This window comes from Metarhizium acridum, assembly GCF_019434415.1.
Source record: "Metarhizium acridum strain ARSEF 324 chromosome Unknown scaffold_587, whole genome shotgun sequence".
In the NCBI taxonomy this organism is placed as follows: Eukaryota; Fungi; Ascomycota; class Sordariomycetes; order Hypocreales; family Clavicipitaceae; genus Metarhizium; species Metarhizium acridum.
Window position 1 is genome coordinate 78,751 of NW_027094049.1, and position 10,830 is coordinate 89,580.

The 10,830-nt window shown below is 51.2% G+C and overlaps 4 protein-coding genes across 4 annotated transcripts; 2 read left to right on the plus strand and 2 right to left on the minus strand.

Moving 5' to 3' along the window:
- Window positions 1–1,747: 1,747 nt before the first annotated feature.
- Window positions 1,748–2,098, plus strand: J3458_021804 (uncharacterized protein; the record flags this gene model as incomplete). The annotated part of the gene is made up of 1 exon (XM_066122759.1): window positions 1,748–2,098. The coding sequence occupies one exon, from the start codon at window positions 1,748–1,750 to the stop codon at window positions 2,096–2,098; it is 351 nt and encodes a 116-aa protein (XP_065971979.1).
- A 2,562-nt stretch (window positions 2,099–4,660) lies between these two features.
- Window positions 4,661–6,532, minus strand: J3458_021805 (uncharacterized protein). Its single transcript, XM_066122760.1, has 2 exons — window positions 5,678–6,532; window positions 4,661–5,598 (listed from the first exon to the last, which is right to left on the minus strand). Exon 2 carries the CDS (start codon window positions 5,492–5,494, stop codon window positions 5,192–5,194), a length of 303 nt encoding a protein of 100 aa, XP_065971980.1. The 5' UTR covers window positions 5,495–5,598; window positions 5,678–6,532; the 3' UTR covers window positions 4,661–5,191.
- Window positions 6,533–6,755: 223 nt separating this feature from the next.
- On the plus strand, window positions 6,756–9,030 carry J3458_021806 (uncharacterized protein). The gene is made up of 2 exons (XM_066122761.1): window positions 6,756–7,692; window positions 7,917–9,030. The coding sequence occupies exon 2, from the start codon at window positions 7,950–7,952 to the stop codon at window positions 8,235–8,237; it is 288 nt and encodes a 95-aa protein (XP_065971981.1). The 5' UTR covers window positions 6,756–7,692; window positions 7,917–7,949; the 3' UTR covers window positions 8,238–9,030.
- A 414-nt stretch (window positions 9,031–9,444) lies between these two features.
- J3458_021807 (uncharacterized protein) lies at window positions 9,445–10,626 on the minus strand. Its single transcript, XM_007813706.2, has one exon. The coding sequence runs from the start codon at window positions 10,456–10,458 to the stop codon at window positions 9,844–9,846; it is 615 nt and encodes a 204-aa protein (XP_007811897.1). The 5' UTR covers window positions 10,459–10,626; the 3' UTR covers window positions 9,445–9,843.
- Between the last annotated feature and the right edge of the window lie 204 nt (window positions 10,627–10,830).

Here is a 10,830-nt window from a genome sequence, read left to right on the forward strand (position 1 = left end):
ATCGGGCAGCGCCGCTGGCTTCATTGCGACGCCACGCCCGAATGTCGTGCCTATGACTCTGAGAGGCCACCCCGGCCTGTATCCCCCTCCAAGTTCCATTTTATGCTCAAGCACTATTCTCGTGCGCTGCCTGATAAGCAGGCTCCTTAGAACCATGCAACGAGCGTGGTTTTACAAGCATCATAATCCAAGTCCTACGTGAGCTAGGAGAGGATTGTTACGTATAGCAATAACATGGCACAGCCAACGGGGCGGCATTCCTACATTGAGAACACCCCGAACCAGCAAGCTTGTCGTTTTTCCAGGAGAGGACCTTCCAATATATGCTGGAGTCAATCAATTACAATGCAATTTGAGCCGGAGCATTTGGCAAACCCAGCTACGACCTCTATTTATGAAAAGACATGTCATTCTCCTTGCATGATTGCCACTGCACAATTCTCTATTTAGCGACCTGAACAAAGAAACGCAATATATAGATCCGCGGCCTAGCCACCAACCCTTATGCTTCACCGTTATGGTGTAACAATCAAAGCATGTCGACAGCCCATCCGACGGCAGAACATGGTTGTGAAGCCCTCGGAAAATGCCTCACAGTATGCCGATTCAGCACAACTCAGCAGCTCAGTCCATCTTACCTCTCGTGACGGTCCGAGTACAGTCAGATAGTTGACTCTGTGAAACATGCAACCTGTCGTTGAAGCCCTTGATTCTCTGGCCCCTGACGCTTCGTAATAGGGATAGACCAAAGTCGCTGCACAGGAACATTCTAGAGTGCCTCCCATTCTCGTTCGTTCTCCGTTCCGCATGTTACTCACGGCGAATACTACGCTGTCAACGGACGTTCCGAGTGGTCCGTATGACGACAGGGCCACGAAGTTACAAACCGGCTCCATATCGTCCATAATCTCCTTGGAGAAAAAAGCACATCATTGTATGAAAGCTCGATATAATGTCCTCCTTCACGACAGGATAGGAAATCGCCGTGGCTCCCACCGCGCCACGAGGCGTCAACCCACTGTTATCGTGAGGTTCTTGTGTAGCCAAAATGGTGAATAACGGGCGGATTTGATTGGCAATGTTTCACTATTTCCGTGGTAGATCAGCTCAGAATGCCACGTGTCATGGGGAGAGGACTCGTTGCCCGTTGGGTTGGTTGCTCTTTTCCAACGGTTATTCCGTGATGTTTCGTGTTGGTGCGTTGGTGCTGCCAGCAGGTTGGTCACGATGGCGTGCTGTGTGGTTGATGAGGAGATTGACTGGTCAGTTGATGATTTTGGTGGAAATTTGGCCAATTCGGAATGTGGTGATGGACTGCATAAATACCGAGCGTGATCATGAGATTGCTTTCTCAGGAAGCAGGCTTACCACAGTCCCCTGATCAACAATACCGGACCAAGCCAGAACATTATCAGTGTTTTCAAGACAATAATTCTTCGACTTATATCTCGTCAGTTCCCACGTCTGCCTCCTCATCACTGAATAAACCCGGAACGTCCTGTCTCTTGGGGTACAAAGAGTTGCAAGCCGCAACCCTTTTAGCCATCACCCGTTTCTAAGACGTCACCAGCAAACACATAGCACGCATCAACTGCACTCTTTCGCCAGGTTCACCAAACCAAGGCGCAGCACGGCTCTCAGAGTCTTGCTACGGACTGCTACTCTCCAAAATTGCCCAGCACATCACCAGTTCCAGCTCTGTAACAAGAACAACTCCCGCGACTTGAGCATTCACACCAGGGGGTTCATGTCTATGAATTTCCAAAACGCTCGCATTGATACTCCTCACAATCTCCAAAATACTACTCAGCTCAACCCTCCAAATCAAGTCAGCCATACCTATATCGCCGAGACATCCTCCGCTACGGTCACACAACCTCCTCCCAGCATCAACGCCTCACTTGCGCAAATATTGGGCTCCCTCGCGCGCCCATCATCCGGAGCTCGGCCGTTTCTGGAAATAGAAACCATCAAGACACACAATGTGCATCTGCACCATCCTCCACTACCACCACGCGCCGCCTTGCACGCGCCCCGTCATCTTCACGACGCACCATCTCTACTGCCCCGACGCCATTGTCAACCCAATCACCAATGAGATCCTCTCCCCTTGCAGCAACACCAGCTACAAGCCCTCCCAGGGGATCGACTACCCAGACCCGTGTTCCACAGGTGGCTGCCTCATCTCGCCTCTCTGCAGCACGGGCACCTGTCGGCTGGAGGACCTGAATGGCCTGTGGGTTTGTTGCCAGTGTGACAGAGGGGGGAACCAATTCCGGACCTGTACCAACAGGAAGCGGGCTTGTCCGGATACGTTTTGCTACCACAAGATCTGCCAGGAGTGTAGGCCAGATCTGGGCAAAGTCGGCAACCTAGCGGGAGGGAGGTAGGATTGGAGGGTTGGGAGACAAGGGACCAAGGACAAACATCCAGTGGCTCATTCAAGTACTTGTATTTTTTTCGTATCACAGTCTTGGTTCATCCGATGGGGGGTGCGGCGATACACGCCAGCTATTATGGAATTTTAACCTCCCCGTATTCCAGCAATGTCCTGCATTATCCTCTTGTTTCACGAAACACTGACTGTCATCATGTGCATACGTGTCAAACTCGCCTGACTTTACTCTATGCCGCATCGCCCTCTGTGGGGGATATTCTGACCCGCCGGGCTCGTCACCTCGGCCTCCCATCTGTCATGAATCTCAACCATCTTCACGTCACTGCCCCATACTACACTCATCCACTAGATATTTCCATTCTCTGTCGTATCGTATATTTTTTTTCCGACTTGTACGGGCCGAGGTTAAAAATGGCTGCGTGCCATGTCGCCGATAACATGGTCGAACAATAGAAAAGATTCAGGGGTATCGGCCGGATTCGTTTCAAGGCTTGGCCAAAAACCGGCTGAACACGGTATCAGTCCAGACCGTCTCCTTCATACAAGCATCACGAGGCTGCTTCATATACTGAACATGTTCCCATGTCTGTAGGACACGACAGGCCACCAAACGGGTGATGCGATGCCAAAACTGCGCCTCTTTTGGCATTCACAATCGCAAAGACTACATGGCCAGCGTGACTCATGTGTGCGTAAATCCTGACCATATTGTACGATTCACTTCTGACAAATTGGCGCAATTTTCACGGTCCATGGAGATATTTAAACCAGCTCGTCCTCGAAATGGCTCGGTCCTTTCCTTGAACGGGGGGACAACCCAAGCAAGCGCCTCGAGCAGGTTCCTCTCAACTCTAAAACCTCTCAAGTATAACCTCGATTATCCGCAGAGTGCATTCTAGTCTCATTTCACTTCATCTCTAAATTTAACTGCCTCCCCCACAGCCATGTGTACAGAATCATACTTCACCCTCAAGTGCGAGCACGTTACGGTGTCGCTCTACGTCTGCCCCCAAGTTCCTCGCGGCGGACCTACCCAATGTAGGGACTACAAGGTAGAGAGGTCGACGTATCCTTTCCCCTCAGACACCAAGCTGCCCGCGTGTCCCAAGAGCCCGCGGTGCCCTTTCGAGCTTCGAGACGGCGTGTGGAATTGCTGCTGGTGCGGGAAGACACGGAATACCACGGGTCGCTGCGGGTGCAGAATGGTTTCGAGTCACGAGGAGTACTTTTGTGACCACGTATGCTGCGAGAGATGCGGCAAGGGCAGTTATACTTTGTAAATGGCTGGTCCCGTGGCTTGGGTGTTTGAGAACGGATATTTTGACAACAGGTTGAGCGGGTATCGTCCAAGGGGGTGTGGGTGATGGGTGATGAGGATCGAGAGATCGATTGGTCTTGCAGATGATTCGGTGCCCGGGATAAGGGACAGGATAGGCCCATAATCGAGGTGTTTTTGTCTCACTAGCGTCTTAAATGGACTTAGTTGAAAGGTACTGCTTCTATCTGTTCAACGATATCACAGTTGTGAAAGCTGCCCAAGTCACACCGGCCGTATTTGACGAATTGTGGCAAAGTGCCCGAATCTTTTCGGTACTTGGCGAGTCTGAGACTGCAAGATCTCTGTTTCTCCCGCGTGAGACATTACGATGGTACCAGATCTTCATGCTCGTATACCGAGGGATTGGTTTTCGGGAAAAGTGGCGCTGAATGAGGCGAGTTGGGGCTGCCTTGTCCTACGATACTGACGTCTTGGTGTAGACTTGGACAATCAGTCGCAAGCTTCGGATATCGTCTTCTTTTTCAATTCCTAGTAGTCTAGTCAGAACCAAGCAGATGCTCCAGAGTACTCTGAAATGAAATAATAGTGGTTGAATCAGTAAATAACCACCGCATAGGCGTGTGTTTCCATGACAAAAGGGGGGCTGGGCTCAAATCGCTTCCATTCCCGATTCACTCATGGGCAACATGGAACTGGCAGATCTAGTAAAACGTTGACCAGATCCAGGGTTAGTCTAGAAAATAGTCATTCGCAAGAGATTGCGGTGGAACCACGCCCTCAAGTGTACTCTTTTCATTTTGATTCATCTTTCTTGCCAATATTTTCAACACCGAGGGAAAGAACCCTGCCCTTTCTCCCGAAACATTGCCAGGTGTTCCCAGTTCTGGATTATAGCTTAGGACGCTACCATGGACTCGGGACCATGCTGTGTATTCTTTGACGGGAACGTGCAGAAGCCTTCATCTGCGCGTAATCGCCTAGTACAAGAAAACTGTCGGCGAAAGTTATCAAAGTGGCGTTTGTGGCGGTCCTCAAGAAAGGCTACCGCTACGATGCGAATGGTCGCTGTATCCATCCAGACATTGTTAGGCTGGTCAGGTCGTTAATAGCAAGGTCTATCTGAAACCAAAAAGACAAGATCGAACAGTTCTGTGGTTGAAAAGCTCCTGCAACAGTACGGCGAAGGAATATTATAAATATAAAGCCAAGCATGGCCAAGTTCTGTCCCCGGGTTTGATCTAGAAGCAACAGTATTCAAGCACGTCAACCTATTTATAATTGGAACCTCTCTTTCGTCATTCGATACGCACCACATACAGGTGTGAATACGTCCAGAAAAATGTGCAGCGGACACCCTCGAGCTCACCCTTGTGGCCACACTTCCCTGCTATGGAACTATTGTCGTTCTGCAACATTCAACACAATGACAGGAGAGTCAATGCGCTGCGACAACGTCACGTTTGGCACCTACGTCCGGGAGTTGAAATCCGGGTGCCCGTTGTCAGAATGCAAGTTCAAGGCCAAAGGAGGAAACTGGGTGTGCTGCAAATGTCATCGGGGTCCAAATCAACTGGGTTGGTGCAACCAGCCAGTGATACGCTTGCGACGGAAGCTAGGCAGCGATGATGAGAACGAGAAGGAAGAAGCAGACTGTACTTGCGACCACATGTGTTGTGATGAGTGCGCAGTAGTAGGTACGTCAACTTGAGTAGGATGTAACTATGCGGTGACGACATGGCTAACTCGCGAGCTGGATAGAGGAAAACTGAGGGCGAGTCCAATTGGTAGCGATTGGAAGCAAGGGGTGAAAGAGCCATCAACCCGCATGGAGAGAAAAAATGCGGTTGCAATGGCGCATGTGCGCTGACGCTCGTTGGTTTCGTTTCTTTGGGAATGCGAAGAAGGGCGGTGCACAATATGTCTTCTGGTCCAAAGCGTCGAAAGGTTAGCTGCTTCAAGGCAATTAAGTCCGTTATGGAAAAGCGATTTTATCAGCATACCCTATTAAGGAAAAACGAGGAAGGTCTTCTCCTTCGCTTCAATTAATATCGTGATATTAGGTTCCGTAATTCCGGATTGCCATATCGTTGATGCTATCATTGTCCATGTCGCCAAACATGCCCAACCCACGGCATGGCGGACGGCCTCGGGCTGACCGGACAAGTCAACGCGGCCACGTGTGAACCCAGCCATTCACGGTAGCCAAGAAGTGTGAACATCCATGATGGTGGCAGCGTTGCATAATGTACAGTATGAAGCTGCAGGCAGAGGGGATGCCCGCGTGGTCCAGCGAAATGTCTCATGTCCCCACGTCCCATGTCTCACATCAATTCACGTGGCAGTCATGGCTGGCCGTGCGTCTGAAGGGAGGATGGAGTGGTTAATATTAATGTTCTGCCGTCAGACATGGCATGATGGAACAAAGCATCCACAACTAATGCTCCTTTTCAGGTCCAAGGTCAAGCTGACGAAACCGAAGGCATCACATGACATGTCCGTGGATTGTGTTGACTACCGCGGAAGGAGCAAACGGAAGAGTACTGTATGTACGAACAATGAACTATTGGACACACGGCAGCCGCAGTGCATTGCACTTGCATTTGCATTCGTGTGCGACCGTTGACATTTGCATTTGTACAAGGCTGCTTCGCCCGCCTTTCAAGGTTGGCACACGAATGGTCCACCTGTTGGCTGCTCCCTCCTCAAGTATTGCAACGGCTGCTAGTGAATTCCGTACGGCAATGGCGCACCATGTTCGCAAACTAGCACAAAGAGGCAACATTTGAACTGTTTGCTCTGCCCCTATTGTTCAAACTGTCAGCTAACTGTAACTGGAACTAAACCTGTCAATTGATACCACCTGTCAAGTCCCACTCGTGCTCGCCCAACCCATCTACGGAGTATTACCGTAGAGAATGTTGGCCATCCTTTTGGCCCGGAATCACGTACGTACTTACTAGTACTCCATAGCAACTACGGAGTCATGATGCCAAAAGCACCCTTGTCCGCTGTTCCTTGCACCCTCATTTCACAATTCTATCGTGCGGGTGGTCAATCCACCCTTCTGCAGGCCCCCCTGCCTGGCGCTCTTCCCCAAGCTCTCGACTCTGGCCGCTTACATTACTGCATTGAGCTGGACTTGCGGTTCAATGTTCATAATTTGTACATGCCTCCTCCTCTCCTCCTGCCGCCTCCCTCGTGGCTTGCCCGGCTCCTATTCTGGACTTCTTTAATAGTATTGTCCGCGCTCGCTTCCACCTAGCCTCGTCTCGTCTCGTCTCTTCCCGTCTGATTGCCCTCTCCTTCGTCGCTGCATCCATCCCGGTGACCTACGTCCTGAATCCTGATACACCTCGCCGCCCCTGATCCGACTGCGCTTTGTTGATCTGCCTCAGGTGTAGTGTCCAGTCCGAGCCAGACGACCAGCCAAGCCGCGACTAGGTGTCCCTGTTGTCTTGCCCGCTCCTTGATCAGACCAGTCTACCACCTCATTCCAACCAACATTGAACCAGCATTCAAAACTTCGAGTCGAGCCTGTCGAAAGCGCCACCGATTTCTCGCACCCTCCCACGCGGACCACCGCTGCATTCCATCAGGGCCCCCCGCTCGTCTCTCTCCCAGTCTCAGGCCTGGTGCCTGGTTGTCAGCTCTGGAAACTGCCACTCCTTTCAACCTCTATTCGATAAATTCCACCCACGTACGAGGTGCTCGCGTCGTGTTGCATTCTGTACTCCGTATCCACTTCTCGAATTCACCACTTTGCGGCCGTCTTCGATTTGCCAGAATGCCCGCCTCTCTCGACTCGTCGCGCCCCATCATGGCCCCGTCGGTATGTTTTTGTTCTGGTTTTCCGCTTCTTCGGCTTTTGACAAAATGCCTTGATTTGCTTCTCTTTTACTGCCTGTCTTGCTCTCCCTTTTCACTGTCGTCTTTATTTCCTTTTGCTTGATTCGCCAACATCAACACCAAAAAGAAATACCCAGCCCATAAAAGGCTCGACGCCGCACTCTGGTTCGTGCGTGCCTTGCATTCCCGCCCCAGAAACCCATGTGAAACCCAACCTTACCAAAGCATGAATTTCTCAAGTACTTTGTTATATGGTTGACAATTTCCCCCCAATTGGCAGTCACCACCCTCTTCCACATTCCATTTACTCGCTATTTCTACTCTTCATCTGTTGCGCTTATCAAATCAGTCAAAACTTCCGCGTTAACTAACAAAATCATGTCTCGACGTCAGGCCAGAACTTCCGTGCGTTTCAGCACCTACAGCATGGCGCCGTCCTTTTCACCTACTGTCCAGACCTCTGACTCGGCCCAGGCTGAGATCCGCGATATTGCCTTGAACCTCGACCGCATGGAGAATAAGGCATTGTCCTCGCAGCGGGTCGTGCTCAGTGAGGAGAAGACAGACAATATGAGCAAGTTGGCTCTGGGTGCCAAACTCGACCGTGCCTTGGGGCGACGCATGAGTGGACAGGATGCTGTTATGCGCCCGCGCCGCAACGTCTCCCTCAGCGTTACCATGAGTGAGAAGGCGGCACTAAGCAAGAGAACATAAATCCTCGACTTTTTACTTTGAAAGACAATACTAGAACGATCTTATGGATTCGAGGCGGACGACACGTCGACAGCAGAGGCGAATTGGCCCTATCAAAGAACACGCTACTTCAAGATGAAAGGTCGCCGTCATTGCAGCTATACGTCGACTTAAATGACACAACGAAGGTTTTTTTTTTTTTAGTCGAGACATATCAAATCTTATTTTCGACGAAAGTTTGCCGGTATTTCAGCATGCACCAGCTCTCCGGTTAACGGCTTGACCAGCCCCCGCTAGTCCCGGGCGAATCGTCGACAAATAAGCGGGTAAAGCCCATGGCAAAGCAGCGGGACTAAAAGAACCGACAGTCGCCGTCCATTGATGAACGAGATCAGTGAGACGAATCAACGGCGGAATTTTAAGCGTTATTTCTTCTTTTCGTCATGCATGATTGTCTTTGAAATGCACTAGGGCTTGTCCCAATAAACAGGCTATTGTGTTGTGACGACTAGAGCGACGAGGGACGGCTTGGATGGGCTCATGCTTCCTCGGTTATCCCTTTGTATTAATCGTTTTTTTTTTCTTTTTCCTCTTCACACTTGTTTGTTTTCTGTTTGTTTTGGGCATCTTTCTCGACAGGTTTTTGGGGATATCCAACAAAGGAGTGGAATATGGGTGTTAAAAGAAACAGAATAAATTTCGGCCACGATGATTTCCCATCTACACCGCCATTGTGTGCTGCGTTTACCATGTGTGTAGGGCCTCTGTGACAGTAAGCGCCATTACTACACTCTGCGTAGCACCCGGAGGCTGCCGCATTAGGACAGGCATTCCTGGGGCTTGGTGGTCCACTTAGTTACTCTACGTCTACTTACTTAAGTACTTGGCATGCTTGGGACTAGGTTAACTTCCAACGATCTCTTGATTACGCCTCGTCGTTCGTGCACGTCCTCCTGGTTCATCAAAAACAAGGGTATCCGCAGAGGTACTACTTCAAAAGTGGTCCGACGACAAAGCGCTGTCCAGCATTAGAAAGCGGAGTGCCCAGACTCCAAGCAAAAGAAAATGACGACAGACAAAAAAGGAAAAGGAGTCTCCATGTCAGCAAATAAGCACGGAGTGCTCGGTGACGTTGTAAAATTTGTTGTTGGCTTGTGTAGGGTTTTGCGGAGGACGCTGTACCATACCGAGTTCTATCCATACTAAAGCACCAGGTTGAGATGGCAAGACAGGCTCCTAGACATTGAAATTTAAAAGATATTTGGCTCGCATGATGAATATTTGATAGACAACTTGCTCAATGCGGAAATCATCAAAACGCCGTAAAAGACGAAAACAGTTTAGTTTAATGATATGCAAATCCTATGCGCCGAATGTTGCAGTACGTCTTACATTCCTGCCTTCTTTTTCTCCCCAAGCAATTTCAGATGGTGTGTCTTCCTGCCCTTTACCTAGGCTTCCGACGTCCTGTGTATCTTGAAGATGTCTCTCTGGCCGCGCAGATAGTTGGTATCGTGGCCAAGGAACCAAATCCTTATTCTCCAACAGCGCCGGCCCCCCCGCCCTCTGTCTCCTCCAGAATGTAAAAAAAAAAACCACCGCCGTCTCATGGCAGAATTTCGTCCTTCTAGCGAGCCTTGCGCTTCTCAACCAGTGCCTCAATCTCCTTCAGCAGCGACACCAACTCGCCCTCCTCGCCCTCCACCTCCAGCCCCTGCCTCACCCAGTCCCTTGCCTCCTCCAGCCTGCCCATCTCCATGAGACACTTGCCCCTCCTCCACCAGGCCTTTGCGTTGCCCACGCGTCTCGCCTCGACGCTTGCCTCGGCGTCCACCGCCCCCTCGGGCCAGTTCTGCGTCGCCATGTGCGCCTGGGCCCTGTTTGCCAGCAGGCCCGACACTTCCTCCCTCACCAGGGCGGCGGGCTCCCAGAGCGGCCGCTGCAGCGCCATCTGGATCCCGAGCGAGTACAGGCGCACTGCGTCGGCGTACTTGCCCTTGCGGTACTCGGCGTTGCCGTTGTCGCGGAGCTTGTTGACCTGCCCGGTGCGCTTGGGGTTGACGGGGATGGGCGGCGGGGGGACGCCGTTGGAGGAGCTGTCGACGTTGAGGAGCGCGCGGTGGAGGGTGTTGAGGGCCTCGAGCTCGGCGTTGAGGGCGCGCGACTGCTTGGTTGCCTTGATGGCCTTGGACTGGGCGTCCATGTGTATGGGGAGGAGGTCGAAGTGGTCGAGGTCTGCCATTGTGGGCGCGTATGTGTGTGTGGTTTTGGGTCCTTGGCAGAGGAGTGTATGAATCGACGGTTGTTGTTGCTGTTTCTCAGCTCCAGGAGGAAGAACCTAGCGGCAGGGGAGGGAGTCGTGGGAATTTGGCAGTGTCATCGGAGGATGTTGCTTATTTCGCCAGCGACGGGTGGGCTCTAGAAGGACAAGTTTCAAGTTGCTGGTTCGGAACTCGTAGCACATGACTGCGGGGGGCAAACACGTTGCCCACCTACCCTAGGTTGTACCATGCTTTGGCGATGGAAAAAATAACCAAAGGATGGATAAAGTCTAACCTTTGGATGAGTGAAGCAATGTATCTCGAGGACGACAACTTACTATAGTTGGTGTTAT

Bases quoted from the DNA above. Each gene is read 5' to 3' on its own strand.
- J3458_021805 (XM_066122760.1), bottom strand. From the start codon at position 5,494: ATGGCTCTTTCACCCCTTGCTTCCAATCGCTACCAATTGGACTCGCCC.
- J3458_021806 (XM_066122761.1), top strand. From the start codon at position 7,950: ATGGCGCCGTCCTTTTCACCTACTGTCCAGACCTCTGACTCGGCCCAG.
- J3458_021807 (XM_007813706.2), bottom strand. From the start codon at position 10,458: ATGGCAGACCTCGACCACTTCGACCTCCTCCCCATACACATGGACGCC.